At 37.7% G+C, this 25,514-nt stretch overlaps 1 protein-coding gene across 6 annotated transcripts in view; it reads left to right on the top strand.

Annotated features, from left to right (window-relative positions):
* Positions 1 to 25,514, top strand: part of LOC114664975 (potassium voltage-gated channel subfamily KQT member 4-like) — a 176,119-nt gene that overhangs the window by 117,375 nt on the left and 33,230 nt on the right. The window contains exons 7-12 of one of the 6 annotated variants that reach the window (XM_051936323.1): positions 2,382 to 2,477; positions 6,165 to 6,253; positions 9,041 to 9,196; positions 12,444 to 12,500; positions 15,060 to 15,283; positions 16,333 to 16,435. In XM_051936323.1, coding sequence (XP_051792283.1) covers positions 2,382 to 2,477; positions 6,165 to 6,253; positions 9,041 to 9,196; positions 12,444 to 12,500; positions 15,060 to 15,283; positions 16,333 to 16,435 — 725 coding nt within the window. Of the gene's footprint in view, positions 1 to 2,381; positions 2,478 to 6,164; positions 6,254 to 9,040; positions 9,197 to 9,858; positions 9,892 to 12,443; positions 12,501 to 15,059; positions 15,284 to 16,332; positions 16,436 to 25,514 lie in introns of all 6 variants that reach the window. The other 5 variants (XM_051936325.1, XM_051936326.1, XM_028819317.2 and 2 more) reach the window with 5 other exon arrangements.

Below are 25,514 nucleotides of genomic sequence, written 5' to 3'. Positions count from 1 at the left end.
CCAAACACATTTATCTTTAAAGTAATAAAACACAAACATTGGAGAGATCCACACAGCAAGAACATAAATTCATGCTGCCTTTCTGGCCACTAATATAGTTTTGTTTTTGTTTTCTGAAAAATGGGATGGTTTGCCCTCTTGCCCATTTTCTAAGAACCACCAAAAATTCTCTTTTCTTACTTCTGCTCTAACTCTCACTCAGTCTTGCTCCACTCGTATCTGTTTCTTCACTGTGAATTCTTCTACCAACCCAAGACTCAATACAACTTTAGCCTGATCTACTTTACATGTCATTGAACAGTGTAGAAAAGGCGCTATAAAGGCGCCCGACCCGGCACAGAATGACACAGAGGCACGTATAAAACACACAAGGACTTTTATTTTTCTTCACCCGTGGGCGCACGTCTTCCCCGTGACCCACAGTCCCAAAAGCACAATCCCAATCACAGCAACAACACACTCTTCTCTCCCACCACTCCTCCACAAGCTTCGTCTCCTTCCTCCCAACTCTGGCTTCCTGAGTGGTGGTGGCTGGCCCTTTTTATATCCCACCCGGAAGCGTTCCAGGTGCTTGATCACCTGGCCCTAATTGCATTTACGGGTGGGGCTGAAGATTCAGCCGGGCTGCAGACTTCATGCAGCTCCCCCTAGCGGCCATCCGAGCCCCCAACCAGGCTGTGGAGGACTCCATCTCCCATGGAGCCATACGCCAGGTTGGGGAATCATTGTCCGCCGGGGAGGCTGCCACCAAGCGTCCTGGGGGAGGTATTGAAGTGTCCATGGCTGCTCCCCCGGAACAGATGTAGCAGGGGCGTTCCTGCCGGGCATGAGACCCGGCTGTCCTTCACAACAGTTTTAATTAAATGAAGATTTAAAGATGAAATGACTGAAGCAGAGTACCTAAATTATTACGGTGAATTCTTACAGTGGATCCCAGCTGTTACTTTAAAATGAGTTCTTCAATAAGAACGTGGGGTCACAGATAGAAACTTGTTAAGGAAACATTTCACATAAATGTTAGAATTTTTTTTTTTCCTCAAACATACGCATAGAACCATAGTTATATGGAATAAATAAGCAAATAGTGTGATTGAGATTAAGAGTTTAGGGATCTTCAAATCTTTACTTGATTTTATTTTGGAAAATCTAGGTGAGCAGGATTGTCAAACTAGTTGGGCTGAATGGTCTATTCTCTTAAAAATTTTTTTCAATTTTATGGTATCATGCAGGTGTTATGTCTTTAGGATGCCAGGCTAGAGCACTCTCTGATGACTCTGGTGCTATCACTACATAGACCCTAAGAGGCCAGGTCTTCACAGCAGCTCTCAAGCTTCCTTCTCTCTCTCTCTCTCTCTCTCTCTCTCTCTCACTCTCTCTCTCTCTCTCTCTCTCTCTCTCTGTCTTCCCATCATAGCCAGATGAATCCCACCTGCCTACAGTTATTATACTGTTTTTATTTCCTTGCTCTTTTGGTTAGAAGGTCAGGCACTCTTAGCGTGCTTTGAGTTGTTTTGCAGGCCCTGGAGCACTCACTCTGTCTTCACATGGCTGCCATTATGGTACTATTTCACTATTCCTGTTGCAGAGCTTTTCAGCAATAATTTGGTCATGTTTTCTCCAAACTTGCTGATTTCTCTTTTCAACACTTGTCAGTTGGGCATCTTATCAATGTAACTAGAAACCACCATAATGGGATGTTAGGTATAAATTATATTTTATTTTTAATAGTTAAGAGGGCACTGTAGTGCACAGCAGGGATCTAATCTACATTTTCAAAGTATGATGCTTCATGAATTCATTTTGACTGCCCACTTCACATAATTAATAATTTTGTGAACAATTATCTTTTTTTTTTCAAGATAAGAGTAAATGAAACTGAGCATTGTTATTGGCAATATAACAAATGTAGATGTAAATCCTTCATTTTAGAGAAGTTTTTGGTGCCATGTCTCTGATCACTGTGGTCATTGCTACTTTACCCTCATGGTGGTTTGGATTGCCACTGCTTTGGTGCAGGTTGTGAGTACAACAGGCCCTAAACAAGCACCTGGCAGCACAGTGAAACTTTTGGTTAATGTTGTTAATTATTTTCAATAAGCTAAAGAGCACTCATTCTTTCAGTCAGCTAGTATGGTAACAGCTAGACAGATTCCAAAGATCATTGTCCCCATTTGAAAGACAATTTTCAGTCTGGCTGATATTTTTCCCAATTTTCATTTTTGTTATATATCTTTTGATATTCCAGTTTTAGCATTTTAATAATCATTATTGCAGAAAATCGTAAAATGGATCCTCTATGTATGCTAATGTTAGCAAATTAACAAATATTTCTGTTTTTCTACTTCAGTTCTTTCCAACTTAGTGTTGCTATAATTTCACAGGGAATTCTAGGTTCTGGCTTTGCCTTGAAAGTCCAGGAGCAGCATCGACAGAAGCATTTTGAAAAGAGGCGTGCCCCAGCTGCCAACCTCATTCAGGTAAGCAGTTTCTCTTTTCTTTAGGAACCCGCTGACCATGCCTGGTAAAAATTTGGGCTGCCCACATTATCAAGCTAGCACCCATTACAAATGGTCTTCCATTTGCAACAAAGTGAAAAAATACAAGAGGTTTGTTAGTTACAGCATGTATCCTTTGTGAAATATTACAATGCATATGAACAATTCAGACTGGCTTACCTGTCAGAGCGTGAGCCTGCCTCGCACTATTTCTGTGAGATCTAGCTCTGGCCTATTGCAGCCCCAATCATGATTTTATTTAAAAGAAATTCGGAACAACCTGCTACTTGTTTGAGCTAAATGTACTACACTGCATAGTAAATATTACACTTTGAATTTTAAAATTGTTCTTTACGTTCTTCCTATTTGGAAATGGGCCTCGGTTTTCTAAACCTACTTGGTCCAATACATGAATGCAAGGGGCTGGAATCTATTTAGGCTACAATGAATGTGAGGCAGTGACCAGCCTTAAGTGAGATGCCAGCCTGGAGTAGAGCACATTCATGCACATATCTGATCAAACATGAACAGTTTAGAGTCGCCAGTAAACCAAAAAAGCATGAAGAAGAAGTGGAGACAGATGGAAGTTGACCGGACCAGGATATTAACCCGGGTCTCTAGAGTCATCAGGCTGTGGTCCTAATTATTGTGCCAAATGTCACCCTTGACTTCAACTGAAAGAGCTAAATTTTAAAGATACGTCTGTCACAAAATGCACTGCTTTTGTAATCCCATATTTGCTAACATTATCACTTTTGGAGACATCCTAAAAATGCTCAGTCTTCATTTATTTTGTGCATTTTGGTTAATTTTGTTTTTAACCAAAGAATATGAAAGACACAGGTGAATACGAGCTGTAAAATACTAACTTTGTGATATGAAAATGAAGTGCTCTGGCACACCGTTAATTAGGACTGTCACTCCCCTCCTGGTCTCCTTCTTTCTGTAGAAGAAATGTCAGCTGAAATTGCTTATTAGATTTGATTGTAGTGTTCAAATGCATTGTGTCCCTACTGTTCAATGCTTGTTGTTTGTACTGCAAGTCAAAATCTTGTTAATGTTGGTTAAAGAAAAGTTTTGTTGTTTTTTTTTTTAACCAAAGATGTGAATTCGTACAAAAGCTTTATCAGTATTTGAATAATGAACTGTTTAAGACTTTTCAGAGATCATTTATTGTTAAAATAGCATGTTAATGGTTAATAACATGTATCACATATGGAAATATACATGTTTGAAGTCTGCATAGTTTTAAATGAACATATACATGTGACCACTAGAGAGCGTTTCAGCACCCCAAACCCCAGACACAAACTGCTCAGACACAAGTTCCAGGTTCAAATCAAAGGTGTATTATAATAAATTACTTTAACAAAGGCTTTGCTTTTTTGGTATAATAACCTTAAGACAAGCACAAGCATAACCATTCTTCTCTTCTTCTTTTCTCCTCCACTCCTTCCTGGGGAGCTTTGCCTTCCTTCTACCTGACTCCAAGTCGCCTGGGTCAGGCAGATTGAATCCTTTTATCCAGTACTAGGGCATATCCCATTGGAATTATCTCCCAGTCAAAGGGAACTCACTGAAAGTTCCAAACATGCTGTGCAAGTGTCCATTTGAATACCAATGCTCAGGGTTGCTGCCATCTAGGGTATGGAATCCTACCTGATCGCTCCATTAAGTTTTCCTCCCATCCGTGTAAGGATCCTTTATCCACGCCTGCTGGGATGTTGACATACTCCACAAATTGTTTGCTCCTCCTGCCAACTTTAAGGCAAAGAGAGGAAGTCTCTTACCTTTACTTTCTCCCAGTCTCCTAGCCAAGTAATGGTGTGCCATCTATGACAACATATATTCTAATGATATATTTTAAATAAGAACCTTTCTTTTCTCAATTATTGGCTCAGCCCTGTTGGATAGGTTAGATAACAGAGCAATGAATCTTGAATACAATAACTGAGTGCTTCCAGTCTTACTTTAGAGACCAATTGAAATCCACTAAAACAATAAAAATTTTCAAAATGGGAAGAGTTGAGTCCATTAGACATAATGGATTGGCATTTTTTTTCTCAGTAGGGATACAAATTCAACTTTAACTTGTAACAATTACAAAAGAGAACAATAAATTGCAATGTTCTGCAGAATTGATTCACAATATTTATCATATTGCAGAACATATAAATCATAATATTACCATATTGTGACCAATGTATTATGATAATATTGTATTGCAGAGTTCCTGGCAATTTACACCCTATATATATTTAACACATATTTAGAGATCCTGGTGTGCATAACTGGTGGAGAAATGTTTGCAAAATGCAAACTGGTTTATTATTGAAGCGATGACGATGGGTAGCTACTCAACCCAAAGATATGTTGTGGTTATATGCTAAGTGCTGCTCTATGATAGCGTGTGCCTGTTTAATGCATTAATTATGATATAATATAATCCCTGTGTGCGTCCATGTGTCAGTGTGTATGTGTCTTCTGGTGAAGTGCACATGCGCGGGGCACGGTGCGATGCTTCAAAGGCCGCCTGACGCATCACACAAGACAGAGAGATAGATAGATAGATAGATAGATAGATAGATAGATAGATAGATAGATAGATAGATAGATAGATAGATAGATAGATAGATAGATAGATACTTTATTAATCCCAATGGGAAATTCACATTCTTCAGCAGCAGCATACTGATACAATAAATAATATTAAATTAAAGAATGATAATAATACAGGTGAAAAAAAACAGACAATAACTATGTATAATGTTAAATATTAACGTTTACCCCCCCTGGTGGAATTAAAGAGTCGCATAGTTTGGGGGAGGAACGATCTCCTCAATCTGTCTGTGGAGCAGGACAGTGACAGCAGTCTGTCGCTGAAGCTGCTCTTCTGTCTGGAGATGACATTATTTAGTGGATGTAGTGGATTCTCCATAATTGATAGGAGCCTGCTGAGCGCCCTTCGCTCTGCCACAGATGTTAAACTGTCCAGCTCCATGCCAACAATAGAGCCTGCCTTCCTCACCAGTTTGTCCAGGCGTGAGGCGTCTTTCCTCTTAATGCTGCCTCCCCAGCACACCACTGCGTAGAAGAGGGCGTTCGCCACAACTGTTTGATAGAACATCTGCAGCATCTTATTGCAGATGTTGAAGGAAGCGGAGACCAGCTTCCCCAAAGAGGTGGGATTAGTGTTTGTTGTTGTGCAAGTGTTCACTCTGAGGATGTCAGATTTGCGATTAACAAACTTGGCCCAGTAAAGTGTAAAGTGTTTTCCTAAATATATGAATTTTCATGATATTACAATAGGATGACTTTTAAAAGTAGATTTATTTTCGTGCACATAAAATCCGTTGCTGGGGAGATGCCATACATACAATAATCAGCTGCACGCCAGCACAGATGAAAATACTTACTGGAAAGACGTATTACTGTGAGAGAAAATTAAAGGCACACAATACAGTGACGCATATTACAGCCACATACAAGCCAGTATTACTGTAACAGAAAATAGACAGTCCTTTGCCATTTAACATAGACTGTTCCTACTAATGTTTATGCACTACTATTCTAGCACCCGTTATTGTAACGGGCTTAATGTCTAATATACATATAAGTATGACTGAAATAAAAAGTTATGGTGGTTTGTGTAAAAATGTCTACCAACAGGCTGCTTGGCGACTCTATTCAACTGATGTGAACCACTCTTACCTGACAGCGACCTGGTATTTCTATGATACCATGCTACCATCATTCAGGTAGGTGTGAACATGTGGGGAGGATGACAGACTGTAGTAGTAGACTGGAGAGTCTTACCCTTTAATAAAAATAAAGCATTCTGCTAAGGTAACCACTCCATCTTGTCATGCTTGACATCTGTAAAAAGAAATGTAGCTTTTGATTCTGTCATTATATAACTTGTCTTGAGTTGTGTCTCAAGCTATAAAAGAGTGTATGACTGCTAAATCTGCAAAATACTTGGAAAGAAATGCTTACATTTTGAATTGTACAAAGTGTAGGAAGAACAACTAAAGTTTGAAGCCCCACATTGTAGAACTTGAGCTGGAATAAAGTCCTTCTTTCCAAGAAAGATGTAGGTACAATCTACATATATAAGTGTAGATAATGAGAGTTTTATTTATTATAATGCATTATATGTTAATATAACATTTTGCTGACCTTAGTAGTATTTGTGTAGGTTAAGATTTGGCAACAAGCTCATTTTTTTTTACCTATTATCAATTTGTTTAAGGTATCCAATACATCATATAACCTTGGGGAGATGAGTAAATAATATTGAGGAGAACAATCTGGTGACTATATTAATAGACAAATAGCAATTATATATAAAGACAAAAAATCAAGCTAATGGTGCATGAAGAAACTAAACCTTACACTGTGCATATACAAAAATATATACAACTTCTTACATAAACACTTACTCTCCCCTAGGAGAGCCCATAATTGTGCAGACAGTTTCTTGTATGTGTACAGCAGCACAACAGCTGATATTATTGTCAAGTGATTAATTAATTAAAAAAAAAAACAAGCAAACACATTTGTTTTACATTCAAGTCAGGAACTGAAGAGGAATATCTTTATATTGAACTTTTAAGTTACATTCCTGCCTAATATTCATACATATGTATATTTCCATTGTAATGGCAAATGCCTTCTCAGTGATTCAGAGGCATTGTGATAAACCCACCAGTCTCAGTTTAGCCACAACTTATCAGCTACTTTATTTCTTAAGAATAGGACGTCTTCCTGAAATTTTGAATTTTGGTAATCAACTTAACTCCACTTTTGTTGCAATGGGAATGCAATGTGTTTTTCTCCTCTTCAATCCACAAGTTGTTTTTTTTTTTTTTAGAAGGGTTAAATTAAAACCCATCTAGGTGTTTGATGTCATATGAAAACAAAAATAAAAAATGCGTAATTGTAACTGGTCAGCTCACATAAGCATCATCCTTTATAAGAAGGTGGTGAACTGAGCAGAGGTGTTGACAACCTGCATAATAAGTGAATTATTTGTGTGTGGTGTACAGTATGTAAAATGAGGTACATCAGACTTGTGATTCCTGGTATTGTTCTTGACAGCCAATTAAGAACATTAACTACAAGTTTTATTAAAGCATTTGCAAGGCCATAAAGTCATTATCAAAATATAAAAAAAAACCTTTAGTCTATAACTCCCCAAGTTCTGGACTAAATGCACATACTATACTGAAATACACGAACACTGTTGAATAACACAGTGTAGACCAAACTGGGCTCCATGATGGTGTGAAGTTTTTAACACAGTGGTTTATTAGAAAGACCAAAATATTTGTTGGTGGAAGTGTTCTAGCTTATTATGGACAATTGAACATAGTGTTTAATTTATAACATTTCAATAGGTAAGGAACAATGTGTAATTCTGAATGTAACTTAATTATTATACATAAAACTGTTACAAAAAAGAAATGGGATTCCAAGTTGTGTAACTCCCAGAACATTCTGATGAAAAGTAAAATAAAAAATGTATTCCCTGCTGACATTCTGCAAGAACTAATCCTGGCCTCTTGATTTTCAGCCTCACTGTCATTCATTTAATAGATGGAATGCTTGCGAAGCTTTCAATGTGAAAAATGAATATTTATTGACAATTTGTTTTAGATAATTTATCTGTTTATTAAGGTTAATGTTTAGGTACAGTAAATCAAATTTGAAAAGAGGTCTAAATATTAATAATTCTGCATTCCATAAATCATTCATGTTATTCTTGCATATTTTGAGACTCAGCTGAAAAAGAAAATAATGACCCTGCACTAGCCTACTTTTTACAACCATAAAAGTGCATTTATGGGTAATAATTAGATTTTGGCTGCCATGTTTTTATGTTCAGTGCAGTTGTAGATATTAAGAAAAAACTGCACAAGATCCACAAACGTATTAAAAATGCATATGCTGCTTGGTTTCCCTCTCAATTCCTAAATCATATTTTACAAAGCCATCTTTAGTTCTCCCCAATTACTGTGATGTCAAACCCAGGTCACCTCCGACTTTTTCCACAATGTAGGATCTTCCAAGTGTGTACCCCTTTCTAGGTTTACTAGTTTTGTTTTTAGGGATCACTTCAAAATACAGCACTACCTTACTAGAAAAGACCAATCACCAAATTTCGCTTAGTCTTTACATGCAGAGGTCATGGTGCACAAGCATTAATTTCAATATAATTAACATATCTGTATTTTGAAGTGTATCCTATTTTTAATTTGTTTACTTTTTAGACTTTTGTTTAATGTCATTCAATTTGTCATTATTTTTAATTATTTCATTTAATGATTAGGTGATTTTAAAAAGACAGGCAATTCAAGACTGGTTCAACTTTTGAATTATCAGTGCAGATAATCCTGTGATGCTTATTTAACAGCACTGTCTTTTTAAAAAAATCATTTCACAGTTTATATTATTTCATCCTTCTTTTTTATTTCCAAATTGTTTTTGTTTCTTCTTTTTGTGTATGATACCTTACCACCAACCCAATCCCCACCCTTCCCCAGAGAGCTATCTCTCTTGTTTAGCCACCTTCACCGCTCACGGGCCAGAGGTGTACGCAATTTGGCCCTGAAGAAATTTAATGAAAACCCTGCTGTACAGAATGGCGGCCTTCTGATGGAACACAAGTCACAAGTTTCCCCTGACCTGCTAGGGGAGAGGTAGGGCTCATCTTGTTCTGGTGTACTGGCTCTTCACGGGTCAGAATGGTGGGTAACCCCATCTCAAGATGAGGTGTGCACGTCTGGAAACACACACAAATGAATCTTCACCTTGTATATGATATGCATTTCTCTTCTTTCTGTTTGTCTGATTTATGAAACAGCAGGTGGTTAACAATGGATATCACCTTGATTACTTTTGTTTATTGTTCAGAATCCTTTTTCCATAATGCATGAGTTCACTTAGTGCCATGATCCCTGTCAGTGGTATCACTTTCTTGAAACTCACCCATGACTGCAGTCATTTTTTGATCAACCACTCTGCCTTTCTCTAGTCATTTTATTAATTGTACAGATCACCCCCGAATAGAAGCAGGTGACACCAGGAGGATGTGGGGACAGGTGACTAAGTTTTGGCTCTGCTAGGTATATGACATGCCTCCCAGTCTATCTTCACCTTATAGCAAGCCATAATATTAATAATAGTAATAATAAGTGTAAAGTTGCCTCACCACCACACTTGAATGTCCTGCTTCTCTGTGAGACTTGGGGTTGGGCTGTGACTCCAGTTTCATCTCTTCAAAGACTTGTACTTCATTTCTTACTGTTACTGTTTCTGTCTTTCCCCCTATCTTTCTCATGTCACATCTATTCACCGACAGTAAGCACAGAGAGAAGGAGGAGGCCTTGTTCAGGTTTGTTGAGCCCTGGAGGCATCACGGAAGGGAAATATTTAATATTTCTTAGAGCAAATCTACTTTGTTTTTTGCTTAACTGTTTTTTTTTTTTTAATGTTTCCAAACATACTAGCGGAGTGCTGTAGTCCCACTCTTTCTCTTCTTTTATAGTTTAAATTTCTGTGTTTTTTTGTTTGGGGTGGTGTAAACATATTTTGGGATACCTTTGGTATTAGAAGAAGCTTGCTATCCTTTTTTATTCTGCACACCTCATCAGCTTGTTACCACTCTCCACTGACAGAGCTACCCTCTGCCTCATTTACCCCGTCCAGAGGTAATGGAGTATTTCATAATTGATTTGCTGACACAGTAAATCATGTGCTCCTAAATTAGACTTAATTTGAATTGAACGTCAAAACCCAGTTTAATGCTGACATTCATGATGTCAGAATTACAGTTGACCAAAGAAGCAACAGATATTTGAGATATAAATATGTGTCTGAATTCTCCTTTGTGGAGGAGGTCACTTTGCTGATAGGGACCCTGCTTTAGCTGTTAAACTTCTTTAGCTAATACGCATTTCAGGAGATCTACTGCATTTCCCAAAATGCACAAAGAGCATTCTGTATTCTCTTTGTGTGGATAGCTTTCAGATCTTTGGCTTCTGATTCTGTTCTCCAGACTCTTCTTCCTTCTTCTTTGTCAATGACTAGATTAAATAAATGTACTGGATGTTATGCATGACCCTTTCTGCTTGTGGGTAAATTTTGGTTGTGCTTACTGTAGCATACATCTGAGAAAAAATATTGTATTCCAGATGTTCTTCCTTCTTTTGGACTCCACAGCAAAAGATATGTGTCCACGTCTATTGGTCTGATTGGCATCTCAATTCCCCGAAATGATTATGGCCTTGATGGGTTGGAATGACCTTTCTGGAGGAGAGGGTGAAACCATATACTGGGGAAACTTACAGCAAAACAGGGTCTAGCATACAGTAAGCATTTGAATACTAATGCGGTGGCCATTATTATCAAGGCAGACCTCACTGAAGACTTAAAAGAGCAACATCACGAATATTTCATAAGGCTTGCTTAAATGTTTCTTTTTAATAAATATAAGCAAATATTTCAAATAAATTCCCTTTCTGTTACTGATCACCATCTCCCCATTGCAAATGCTTCTAATGTTATGCAGTCAAAAAGACCTGTTTAGAACTACCTCCGTATTTAAATATCTTAAGAACTGCTCACAACACTTAAGGACATTGAAAGCTAAGGTGGGAAATTCTACAGTCACTCAGGCCTTGTGAAGGAGCTACTTGAGCATAGCATTTTTTTGAGAACCAGCCACTACTGAAAAAACAAAACTGTGAAGAAAATAAACGGATTAAGTCATGCCGTACCAAGCTGATGGGAATTATATTAAGAAAAAAAAAGAGATTTTTGGTTTGTTTCCCAGAAAAGCACCACTAATCCCAGTTCTTGGTTAACTCCTTCCTGGCATAGGCGATAGTTTGGGCATCAAACACAAGTCAGGGCAGGAATCCCCACAATACAGCCTGTACAGGGCTAGGGTTGCCAGGCTCCTAGGTGTACGCTCCTCCATCTCTCTAAGTGTGAGTTTGCGTCATTGCTTGCAGATATCTCGCACTTCCTTCTACTACATATTTTCTCTGTTGCTTATCTGTCCCAGTTTCCTTGGCTGTATGTTCTTCTGCCCTAAAATTATTCATTTATTTTAAAAGTAGCTATATTTTTGCCTCAGTCCTTGCATTAACATTTCATTGCCATTCTTTTCTTAATCCCATCTCAGTCATTCATTAACATTCCCATCATTAACAGCTATTGTCTTCCTAATACAGCACACTTATGTTTCAGATGTTCTGTTTTATACTTAAATTAGCAATTCTGTAATTAATATTTTTCTTTCATATTATTTTTTTACCCTGTAAAACTCTCTGCATTTATTTTTCTGTTAAACGTCTTTTTCTTAAATATGTCCATTTGTTAAAATTCCTTTTCTTGTTCTCATATTTACACTTAATTTTGTACTTTTAAAATACATTTTCCCTCCTCTGTTTCGAACTTCCTTTTCTCTTGTTTAAATCCCACTTTCTGTCTTATGCCATCTTATTTATCTCCTTATTCCACACTGTTTAAACTCCTTTTTATTTACTTTGTTAACTATTCTTGCTCTCGTTTATACATATGTTTTTTACTTTATGTGTTTATTATCATTTTACTTCAATTTGTATTTTCCTTGTAAAAAACTCATTTTCCTGCCCCCATTTCTTCACTTAAATTTCTTTTTCTTTTTTGTTCTTATCTAAATGTCCTTTTATCTACGTTGTTCTCTTGTATATGCATTAACCTTTTTTGCTAAAATGTGTTCAATTTCATTCTCCTGTTTGCTGTCCGAATTATTATTTTATTTCTTAACCATGTTATAATTCCCGAGAAGAATTTGTTTTTTTCCCCCATGCATTCCCTTATATTAAGTCCCTCCTGCTTCTCTCATTCCCTGATTTAACCTTCTTTTCTTTTCCTCTTGACTTCTGTGTCTCTCCTCAGTCAGCTCTTTAATGGTAAGCGGAGTTTCTTCTGGATTCACGGCGGCCGCAAGCAGAGGTATCATGCGCCCTGCATCGGTGCCTTGCCCTCACGCCAGTGCTCTTGATTCCGGAATGTCAGATGAGCGAATCCTCGTGCATGCTGAGCTGCTAAACTTGTGTAAACCCCTTGGGCCGGAGGTCTGTTGGGCCTGCTGGCTTTTTTTCGCATTGACACCTGAGTGGATGCACGTTTGATTTTAGGTTGTGATAAGATGATTTTGTTTAGTGGTTGTGTGTTTTTTAAGAACTTTTCCTTGAGGACTTCTTGTGTTTTGTCTTAGGTTGTGGAGAGGGATTGTGCATGTTGTAGTGAAAAGAGATGAAGCAGAATTGACAGGGTGCCAAAGTGAAAAATAAAATTGATTTTCGACTAAATTGTTGTACATTGCAATTTGCCATTTTTAAAACTTACAGTACATTTAAAGCAACTTCATGTTGAAAATCTATTTTCTTTCTCCAAGGCATGCTTCCTTCCATTATGGTCATGTAGTATGGCTAAAGTGCACCACAACTGCATTTTGTCTGCAAAGTTGAATAAAGGGTTCTTTTTTACTGTTTTTTTTTTTTTTTGCCACACTTTGTGGACTGCTGTTGAGAACGATGGTTTCAAGAGTCATCTCCTCCATGACTTCACAAAAATGCAAATAAGCAATATCTTGGTTTAGGTCTGATAGCATTTGAACAATAAGGAAGATCACATCTATATTATATTTTTACCAAAGTGATCTCAATGGCTAACAGTTATCTTAGTAGGATTTCCAGTGAGATATGGTGGAGATCTTTTTGGAACATTGCAAGATCACATCATCATAGGGCTTCACTGACTTTTTGGTAAAATGGGACTGTGTCTATGCATGTTGAGCTTGTGTTTGCATGATTAGGACAAACCACAGCAGTTAAGAAAGATGTATTGGTATTTAATTGTGCCTGGATAATCTACTGAGAGGAAAACGGAAATGACTTCAGACTTACCTAAATATGTAGAGTGAATATACTATATTAGCACTAACCTGTTCAATGCTGAACTGATTTTTAAAGCTCTATTGGCCTTCTAAAACTGGGACCTCCAGCATGACTGGTGGGCTTTATACCTTCTTCTCCTAGAGTAATCTTTCCTCCACAACAAATGCCACTGCTGCAGATTAGGTGACATCTACAAATCCAATTTAAAAGCACTTGTCCCCTAATCCTGGTCTATTGTCACAGATGATTACCCTAAACAAAACTTATAAACTTTATTATAAATCAAGCGACTAGAAACCTTAATACAATTAAAGATGTGGTTCTTCTATCCAAGCTCTTCTTTAGCTTGGACTTTGTAATAACAATCAATTCAAATCTCAACTTCTTTATGTCACTTTATGAGATGCCAAATGTCTTTTCACGTGGATGGGTGTAGAGCTATTTACTGTACATCTGCTTTCTTTTGCATACCCTTTGCTCTTTGCATGGGCATCTTAATGGGAGCTTCTAGTTTGCCACTGCTCTTCTAGCACCTTTATAGTTGTGATCTTTAGAGTATGAGTAACCTCAACTGAAATACACTGCTGTTTATTTAGCTATACCAGGTTTTGGTGCACCTGCTGCTTCTTGTGAGACATTGTTTAGTTTGACCACTGCAACCAAATGCTAAAAGACACAATGCATTTTTATAAAGCATGCTTGATTCCAGATGTTACTGTATATAATGTTGTTGGAAATGCAGCAACTGTATTAATTGACTGTGAAAAATAATGTGATTGTGTCTATTATGTAATCAGATCTATATGAATTTGCACCAAGCTGATTGTATAATTCAGCCAAATATAAGAGAGAGTGTTTTTTACGTATTCCTTAGCCATGCCAGACAGCTCAGATAGAGGAAGGAGAATGGGGGAAAACTCCCTGTTAAGCAACTCAGCTATATGAAAATGAAATATTATAGAAATTGAATTATATTGATGTTTGGAATCTTCTCAAAGGCAAAATGCAAGCCAGCGTAGCTCCTTGTTGATCTGGAGCATATCAACATCCTAGTTACATTGTTATCATAATTTATAAGAAAACTATATCACAGATTTGTATGGTAGCTAGCATTCTGTCAGATGGAGCAGGTGAGATATGACAATGACACTGGAGAGGGGTAGCCTCCAAGGTGCTCATTTCTGATCCTCTGGGAAGAAGTTTGATGTCGCACCTTCAGACAACACCATTCATTAGGGAAGAGTCAGAAGAGGTAGCAAATTGCTGACCTAAGAATCCCTTGCAGATCCCCTATGTTTTTGAAAGCACCTGCTTAATTGCTTATGTCTGTTTGCCCATACATATGAGCAATTTAGCAAAAATAAAAGTAATGTCAATATAGTACAGTTTTATTGTAAACACGCTCCAAATCTAATTAAAACTTCTTGGGCACACATGTCATTAGATAGATATACTTATAGAGAAGTCTCTATCTTTATTGAATTAAACTGACTTTCTGTCTTGCAGATATTTTGAAAATTATATCATTTTATCTGTATGTACATCTAAATAACACAAGGGAGATTTGTTTTTAACATTTAATGCTGTTTTTCTCTTCCTGCTGGCACTTCAGTGGGAAAATTGGATTTCGGGAACGGATCAGAATGAACAACTCACGGAGCCAAGGATTCCAAAAAAAACCTCATGTTGTTCCAACTGTCCGAAACTCACCCAGCACAGAGAATGTTCCAGAAACAACCAGCCCAACCAAAGTACAAAAGAGCTGGAGTTTCAATGACCGCACTCGATTCCGTGCCTCACTGAGGCATAAGCCTCGGCCAACTGTTGAGAGTGAGTGTATTTTTTATTATTAAGTCAACTATATCATATATTCTATTGAAAAAAGAGAGAAAACCCATGCAAAATGATAAAAAAACAGGGTTATTTCCACAATGAAAAAAATAAAAAGAAGGTTAGAGACACAGTGTTTTGGTTAATGAGCCTTCTATCATCATGTATGGAGACAACTTTTAGCTATTTTATCCTTTTGATAGGTTATCTAATGTATTTAACATATTGCTTTTCACAGGCGATACTGTTCCCGACATTCCAATTAACTTCCATGTCTTTTGAAACATTGGTGTTGGACACTTCATTCTTTTAGTCAATTCGTGTACTACATATGGTGGTTTTCTCTGCCTATTTTGCTCTCGTACCACATCACAAAGATGTGCTGGTCAGGTTGAATAATGCTTCTGAATTTATCCTGAATGAGTGAGTGTGGCTGTTCACATCAGTGTGCCCTTATGATGTTCTCTATCTATGGTTGGCTGTAGCTCACCACATCCAAGTAATGGGATACCTGAGTTTAGAAAATTGATGGATGGGCTTGTCCAACAAGTGACCTCTTCCAAACACTACATTCTAAACAAAATATAGTAGATATTTTTGTTTTTTTTTGCTTTGGATCTTATGATAAGGAAGCAGCATTTTCACTTCCTTGGGATGTTTTGTTTGCAAAGAAAACACACTTTCTTCCAAACTTAAGTCAGGATAAAAACAGGTTTAACTCCTTTAGCACTCAAGTGTCATATCTTGTGGTAATAAAAGTCTTTTTTTCTCAACTACAAAAAGTCTTTTCCAGACCTGGGGGCTTTCTCCACGTGGAATGCAGTGTACCCACCCACGAAAGCATGTCTTTTAATTTAATCAAATCTGTTGAGACAGAAATTTGTTGCTGAAGACTTCTTAATTTTTCTTTTGTGTTTTAAGTTATGTTGGAAGTCTCCACGATTGTTCACATGAACATCCAAAAACATGGGAGATGTGAATGTTATTTGGCATTCTCATGCAGGTGACAAACACTTGGCACGTCATCTTTTTCTCATTTTTCATTTAAATGACAGTGGAAGGAGCATCAGAAGATGCAAACGATGAGAAAACTACTCACTGTGACCTCACCATGGAGGAAATCATGCCAGCGGTGAAGACATTGATAAGAGCAGTCAGGTAAGTCAGTAATAGCCATCATTGCAGCCCCCTTAACCAGTATAAAAAGAGCACAGAGTTCAGTTCTGTCTTATCATACTATTTTAATATGTAGGAAAGCACTGAGGCTCCAAATATTAGTAAATTGCCTACTTGCTGGTTTGGTTCAATAGTGAAAATCCTTGGACAGTTAGCTTCAGATTTTAATCTAGACTCAGGCAGAAGACATGGTATTCACTTGCTTTGTTCAACTTTTTTCATTGCAATTGTTTTATATTTGTTTTTTTTAAATTATTGACTTTTGGTTTAGTTTTTCTTGTAATTTTCAGATAGTCCTAGAACTATTTAGATATATCTTTGTCTTAATGGCTGTCCCGCATATTCGCAGGGTCCGCTGTCTGGCATGCACATTTCCACTTGGCATGGCTGAGAGCATCCTCGGGTGCAACATCAGTGTGCTTCATATCATCCTTAATTCGGTCCATGCACTGGCGCTTCAGTAGGCCAGATGGTCGGCTGAAACAGAGTTTAGTTCGCGTTACCAAGTCACTGGCGCATAGGAAGACATGTCCATACCACCGGAGCCTGACATCGTTCATCTTCCCAGTGATGGGCACAACACCCATCATCCATTGGATGTCCTCGTTCATGACGCGGTAAAATTGGGTGAGCCTTAGTGACCATCAAAGCATCTTCATTTCCATGGTGTGGAGGAGCTGCTTGTGTTTCATGTTTACTGGCCAGCATTCACATCCATAAAGGATGACTGGGTGAACAACCACTTTATAGGTTTTCACCTTTAAGTAGATGGTCATCGTCCAGTCACAATGTACATCAGAGACTTGCTTTCATTTCAACCAGGCCACATTGAAGTGGGTTCGAGAATCAGGTAGAGTGTTGATGTCCGAGGAGAGGATCGAGCTGAGGTATCGAAATTGCATAATCTTCTTAATGTCATGGTCATCGACTCATATGCTGCTATCTGTCTGTTTGACATATTCAAGATATTTAATTTCCTGAATGTTTAAGCGCTTTATTTGTTGTGACTATTTAGTATGTAAATAAATAAAAACAATTTAGATACTATATAGTCTGAAAATCAACTGCAATTGACTGCATGTCTGTTGATGATTATACACTTACGAGACATTTGGGAAGGTGACATTCTCAAGGTTTTGACCTACAGTATGTCTGAGATCTCATGCAGAAGGTGAAACATTTTAAAGCACTATTGCCACATTTTTATAAATATGTTTGGAGTGCATATTTTAGGTAAAACTGGATGACTTTTCATTTTTTCCTACTTCTTCCCCATTTTTGCACCCCAATATAATTTTTCAGACGTTCCCAAACTTTCTTGTTGACAGAGTGTAGAGTGAATTGAGCATTTCTAATATTGATGAAGAACTTCAAATGAAAATTTGGAGCAGAGATCTAGTAAGATGGATAGCTAATACGCTACTTTATGATGACTTACATTGGACTTCTAAATTAAATGCAGTCATAACAAAATAAATGATACACTAACATTCAGGTTTAACTTCTCTTACACAATTATTGAAGCTAGACATCATCCCAGTTATAGCTGCCACCTATTTCATATAAAGCGTAACACAGAATTTCCAGGTCACTTCATCAGTAGACTATTCATTAAAAACTTTAGCAGTAGCCTAATGAATTTTGACCATAGTTTTGTTGTATAGGAACAATAGGGTACACAGCCCACAAATCAAACACACACTATCAAAATAGTCTTCCTATCCATTTATCTTGAATTTTCTACCTAAACTGTGTAGCACATTAATTTCATAATTCCCTCTAGAAACTGTGTATCAAGTTGAGAAGCTGTGTTATTAATTTATCTTACCATAGTGTTCTTAGAAAAATTAACCTCACTTACATTTTTAGCAAATCTCCTAAGTGGTTCGAGCAAATTTTCCTCTGTAGCTGGATAGGTAAAATCCTCTCACATACAATTCTTCAAAGACTTTTAGCTCAAGACAACCTTCTATTTGAAAATGTATTTTCTTTCTACAGTCACCATCTGAATGACAGGAACATCAGTACTCTAGAAGGAAGATCCACCCAAACGAAGTCCTCCTAGTTTACACATGCATTGCTGAGATGGTACCAGATGTTCCTCTTGTGACCTAGCAAGAAACATTAATCAATCTCTCATCACCTTATATACTGTGATTAATGGCAAGCAACAATATAATATGCCTTACAAAACCAACAATATTATCATACAACAAACACACTAAAATATCGAAACAGATTCATGCATAACTGTCAGTAAAAATGCACCACTGGTTGACATCAAGAGGACCTGAGACATTTAGCATAGGTGTCAAGAGAAACTATACAAACCCAAGAAAGCTATCACATTCAAATTGCAAACTGCAAATCTGGGTTTAATTCAAAAGTGCTAGGCATGAAGGTATGGAAATCAAGTACAACTATAGAAAAATTTACAAAAAGAGGATCCTGGTCCTGAACTATATGAGTCCTCTTGTGAAAAATCACCTGGACCCACTGCAGTTTGCCTATTGGACAAAGACTGGAGTGGAGGATGCAGTTATCTAGCATTGTGAAGATTATGTTTTTTTTTTATTTCTCCAGAGCCCTCAGTACCATTCTGCCATCCATGTTAAGGGATAAATTCAGAGAGGTGGATGAGCCTGTGGTGTCCTGGATAAAGGACAATCTATCCAGAAAACAGCAGCTTGTGAGATTCAAGGGCTGTGTTTCTGATATGGATGTGAGCAACACTGAATCACCACAATGAACAGTCCTGTCTCCTATTCTCTTTGCTCTGTACTTCTCAGAATTTAAATATAACACCAGGTCATGTCACCTGCAGAAATTCTCAGATGATTCTGCACATATGGGTAGTATTGATAAGAAAGGGAAGAGCAGGCTCTTTTTTCTTAGGAGACTGCATTCATTTAATGTGAGAAGTGACATCCTTTGCATTTTTTACAACTCTGTGATGGCCTGTGTGATTTTGTATGCTGTGACGGGCTGGGCTGGTAACATCACTTCAAGAGAAGCCCACTGAATCAACAAGCTAATTAAAAGGACAGCCTCATTTATAGGATACACACTGGACCCCCTGGATGAAGTAGCACAGGCAAGAGTTAAAAAAAAAACTGAGTGTCATTATGAACAATTCTGCGCGTCCTCTCTCAAACACACTAACACTGAGCACTTTCAGCTAAAGAATTATTCTGCAAAAGTGTGTCAAGAAACTACAGTAATATGTCTGCATAATGCCTCACTGTGTCTGTGACTGCCAAGTCAGAAGTTTTCTTTTTTTTTTAATGATTCTGGTGTGTCTTCAGATGAAAGTGTTTGTGCATACTGTTTATATTTATCTATCCATCTATTTATTTAGAAAGACACATTTTTTTCCCTGGGGACTAGCAAAGTTCTGTCTATTGAAAGTAAGAAAAAATGCAAATTGGAAGTTTCTGAGTAGAGCTTTTAAGGCTAGCAGACCAAGTTAGTATTTTGCACTGAGGTAACAGGAGTATATCATGTTTAAAAGCAGCGGTTTTATATCTCTTTGAAGGGAAAGTAATTAAAAAGGCAAAAAAAAATCTTGTTTTAATCGTTGAAATAGAAAGAGCCTAATGAAAAGACTTGGGAAGAGCATTTTAGAAGGAGCCTCTAATAAGACTTTGCCAAGAGATATATAATTGGGTTTTCAGACAGTAATGAAGATGGGATTCTCTGCCTTATGGTATCCTTGAGTAAAAGGATTCTAAAGACAATATTTGACAGCAAAGTAGTGCAGATGAGCCAAGTAAGGGGTAATAACATTTTGAATGGTCCGCACTCTGAAAACATGTTTTGGCCCATTACTGCTTCTGTAAGCTACTCCAACCCACCTTCATAGAAATGTTATAATAATAAGCTGTTGCAAAGGATAAACCATAAATAAATCACACTTTATTAGCCAGTAATATCCTCTCTCACAGAAAGATTAAAGTGTTCCATTAGCTGGCTAAAACCAAAGGATAATCAGCAGCTACTTTACAAAAGATTTATTTATCCCTTATAGTCATTATTAAGATCTGAAGTTTACAGTTATAAAGTTTGTACAATAATACTTTACAGTGTTATTTTCTCATGTACTCAACTTTCTTGTACCAGCCAATCAATCTGACATTGTCAAGTGCTGCAAATGCTGTACCAGAATGTAAAGGAAAATATTAAGTGCTGAATCAGTGGAAACTCACCAACAACCTCTGGTCTCAAGGGTCTGTTGCACAAGTGATTCTTCCAAACATATCTTCATTTTCCCAATCTACTGGCCTTCTGATGCCAAAGTACAGTCCGGCAGTTGCGTAACGGATCATATGAGGGGCAGGTTTGATTATCAAGTCCCCTGGGATCTGAACACCTGGTCCAAGTGCTTAAAAACCACACAGTGGAGATATGTGTCTACGGTCCCTTGATACAGACAAACCAGGTTTTATAAAAATAAGAAAAGACTCCAGTAAATCAAGATATGCTGTTCACTGTTTATGGCACACTTTTCACCCATGTTTGACAGATACATGTTTGATTATTTCCCAACAACCTGGTGCATACTGCTAATGTGGTCATGGAGTCCAGAATCTTGTAGCTCAATTTGTCTTTCCAGATTTCCCTATTTTTCAGTTTATTTTGCACTTGAGCCACCTGTAAATGTTGCGTATAATTAGTCATCTTGTTTAGAATCGTTGACTTCTGGTTTGTATTCACAGATAGAGCCTGTGTAGCAACAGTGACAAAAAGAATCAAACTCATAGGTCAAATCTTGGCTCTACCACCAACTCTCTGGGTGGTTTGAAAAATAAAAGTAGACTCCATTGTGCCCTGTGTAGATAATGAATATCAACACTTGTCCTGCAATGTCACCTGGAGTGATTCACTAGTTAGCAGCTTGTGAAAAGCTCTTGAGCGAGCGAGGACTTTACCATACTCTCAGAATATGTTCACACTAGTCTCATAATATAAGGCCTACATTTAGCCGTGTGTTTTCATATTTACAAAATTCTGTTACAAAAATGATACACTGAAAAATAATTTAGTGAATGGGACACTTTTTGTTTCTACATTTTGTTATGTTTTATTTATATGAAAAAAGCTTTCTGCAGGGATACATAATAAAGTACAGTGCGTCACCTAGGAAGCCTTTGCCTAAAAGCACAACTTCAATTAAAATAAAAGTCGGAAAAGAAAAGGTAAAATTAGTAACTGCTAAACTGCTGAGCCTTTGCTTCTAACAGCCTGTCTAGTTTATCAAAGTCGCATTAAGGAATGCAGCGTGTGCTGTTTGGGGGATACGCCACCATGCAAGATGCTGTGGCTCACAATGGCAGAAAAAGCCATAGCTTCATAGCAAGGTGTCACTGCCATCCCACTTGGAGCTCCCAGGAGCCTTTCCCGAGGCTCCCTCTCTTGGATTCTTTTCTCTTGGATTGTAATCAGCACTCCTGAGAGGTGACAGTTGTAGCAGCCTTTTGTTGTCTTTAAGAAAGTCTCTGAGGAGTTTTTAATTTTTCAGTTGGCACTCCTCATCTGCAAGTTTTGGATATACTATAGTAACCGTTCACAGCTAGAGGAGCCATAGCCACTCCCATGTCTACATTTTTGTAATCACTGTTTATACAGTGTGGCTTTTATTCCATTATTAAATATTAATTTCACAGAAATTATACCTAATGCGTCCCTTATGAATGTTCACATTGCAGAGTGCAGCATACTGTAAATGATTTCAGACGTGTATTTTGCTCTCCCTAGGGCATCAGTTGAGCATGTTGAATATTTGAAATGTCTGAGACATCCACTGTGTAAGGATCAGAGTTCTAAAAGTGTTTGGGCCAGTTTAACATGGCTTTAAAAAGAATAAATACTACAAATTGAACAACACAAGTACACATTTTACAAAGCACCAGTATGCCAAACAATACCAATTAAAGTGATTTGGCTCTTCATTATTGGTTTGTTATTGAGGTGGGATGATTCTGAGATGTGTGATAGTGGTGTAATTGGTGAGATTATGACAACGTGGAAGATTTGCATTAGTAGTAAGCAGAGATAAGGAGGTGGGTGGTAAGCTGAGATGGAGGTGTTTTAGGGTTTGGCGTGGGGTATGGTGTGTAACTACTTGGCTGTTGATTTCTTATACTTGCTGCTCCAAGCTGCACAAGGCATTTAAACGGCTGGCTGGCTGGCTCAGGATTCCCATATTTGATGCAAGAATTCTACACCACGTGAAATTCACAAGTCATTTGCTAAGCTCCCTTACTACAAAGCCTTTGCCAAGGCTTTGCCCATTTTTCAATTGGTTTATACTGACTACTGTGCACATAGTGGTCTGAATTTACCATTTCTAACAAATTGGATAATGTAAAGGCTATCTATTTACAAAGAAATATTCATTTATTGAGAACATGACTTTACCTGTATAGAAGGCCTAATTCTGAGGCTTGGCCTGCTACACCTATTGAATTGCATGGTAAGCCTCCTGTGTGGTGTGACAATACAGACTACAGCTAAATTCAATCAGAATTGAACACCCATTGATTTCTAGGGTACAAACTGTAGTGTGGAGCACTACGAAAGGAAGGAGACCCTCTACAACTCACATAAAAATGCAGTTTAGACAAGAGACTTATACTTAGTCTTTGTTATCCATTACAGAGTTTTGGGGAGAAATGTAAAAGAGATAGATTAATGAGCTACTAAAAGGAGCTGGAGCAGCCTGGTGGTCTTAGTATTTTATAACACAGCCCTGACCACAGAAGTGAAGGTGAAAGGTATTATTTAATTTTGGAATAGGTGAGAACTGGATAACAGTCTACAGATCAAAACAATAATGGAATGAGAGAAAAGGATGAGGAGCAGAAGAGCAGTATGCACTTAGCAGCCAGAGTACTCTGGTTTGTGCCCTCACGTGTTTATAGGTGCCATTTGAATTTGTGTAGTAAAAGTCATTCATTTGTACATTTCATTGTTTTGTGCCAGTATGTTTTTCGGTTAGGGAGCATTTAGAAGTGTCCGTTTTAAAATAAACAGATTATACAGAGTGCTATTTGGTAAGTAGGCTGTCCATCCATTCAACATTCTGGGAGTCTTTCTTCTATTAATCACCTGAAGAAGAGTAAAACCCCATCCGGTATCATCAGACACAAGACAGCAATTAATCAAGGTGGTTTAACATAATAGATAAAGAACTGTACAATAAACCATAACAGCTTTTATTTCAGTTCATGTGTGTCCTTGATTAAGTTATTGTACAGTGTATCTGTAATTGTAATATGCCTTAGAAGACTTGAGTGTTTGCAGTAGAAAGATGCTAAGGTTAGGGTAAAGGGTAAATTTGTGAAGGGTAAATTTCACACAAACATTATCAAGTTTTTCTTTACACAGAGAACTATAGACACATGGAATAAGCTACTTAGAAGTCTGGTAGACATTAAGATTTTAGGGACTTTCAAAACTAGACTTGATGTTCTTTTTAGAAGAATAAATTGGATAGGACTGGTGAGCTTTATTGGGCTGAATGGCCTGTTCTCGTCTAGAATGTTCAAATGTCCTAATGCTATATACAGTATAATAAAGGCTCTTTGTTTGTATACTCCTTGAGAAATCATCAGTCCATTGCAAGGAACACTAAACACACATGCTAGGCCATTTAAACTGAAATTCATTTTTTGGGATGGAGAGTAAAAATGACTAGACAAAGAACCCATTTGGACAAGAGTGAAATGTGCAACTTTTCTTACAGACAGAAGAAAGCAGCACTGTAGTTATGCCACCAAGAAGGCCTAAATAAAACATTTGCATTTCACGTTGTTTACTATTTTAAAAAAACAGGCATTATCCTTTATATAGCAAAGTGTATGTGACTTTTTAAATCATGCAAGTGTATCACAACTGGAACTTTAAAAGATAATAAGCCTTTACCTTTTACCGTAACAGTTGTGAGTCACCTGTTTCTTGTCATTGCTTAATTCTTTCTCACTTGACAGGGTGTCTCTGCTGTAGAGAATACATAAACACAATGTTTCATGGGTCTTGCTTAGCAGTGGTCGCTACATATACGCTCACTGCCTAGGGGATACACAAAGTTAAGCGACGACTGAAGGTGTCTTCCTGAGTGTGCAGCTCCGATCAGTTGGTGTTAGAAAGACATGAAAATAGCTGATTATTGAATAATGTGGAAATATGAGTATTTATTAATAGAATATGAAAAATTGTTATTTTTTGGAACTGAAAAAAAGCACTTAAAATACATTAATGTTATTCTGCTTCATTCTAAAGAAATGAGTACCCAAAAAGCCATTGGTATGCTTATTTTCATTTATTGCCTGGGCTTCTGTATAAAAAGTTGAATCTTTTGTAATCTGGGGTCATTTGCTGTGTTTGTGGTTGATTGTTGTTACAGTGTTACAAATATGTATGATGTATATTGTCCTTTGACTGTTTTGTGAGAATAGTCAATTATCAGATTCCCAGTTTCATGAACTCTAATTTCTTAATGTTCCTATACCTTTTTCTGTTATCCAGTATTACAGTTACTGTTTGGTAAAACTTCTTCTTTTTATTAGCCATAATAGGGCCCAGGGTGTCTGGGCTTTCCCTTAAAGATAGAGTGAGAAGCTCGGTCATCCGGGAGGAGCTCAGAGTAGAGCCACTGCTCCTCCACATCGAGAGGAGTCAGATGAGGTGGCTCGGGCATCTGATCAGGATGCCTCCTGGACGCCTCCCTGGTGAGGTGTTCCGGGCACATCTAACCAGGAGGAGGCCCCGGGGAAGACCCAGGACTATGTCTTTTGGCTGGCTTGGGAATGTCTCGGGATTCTCCCGGAAGAGCTACTAGAAGTGGCCAAGGAGAGGGAAGTCTGGGCATCTCTGCTCAAGCTGCTGCCCCTGCAACCCGATCTCGGATAAGCAGAAGAGGATGGATGGATAGATAGATGGATGGATGGATGGAGGGTATTTTTGCAAATAATTTACTTGAGTTGGGTTTTTGTCTTTGTTGCAGTATTCTTATCAGCAAAGTAAAACTTTTTCTCTTGACAGATATATTTTATGCAAGACA

This window comes from Erpetoichthys calabaricus, chromosome 14 (assembly GCF_900747795.2).
Source record: "Erpetoichthys calabaricus chromosome 14, fErpCal1.3, whole genome shotgun sequence".
Taxonomy (NCBI): domain Eukaryota; kingdom Metazoa; phylum Chordata; class Cladistia; order Polypteriformes; family Polypteridae; genus Erpetoichthys; species Erpetoichthys calabaricus.
The sequence above is the reverse complement of the archived record's forward strand: the minus strand, read 5'-3'. Positions and strand labels throughout refer to the sequence as shown.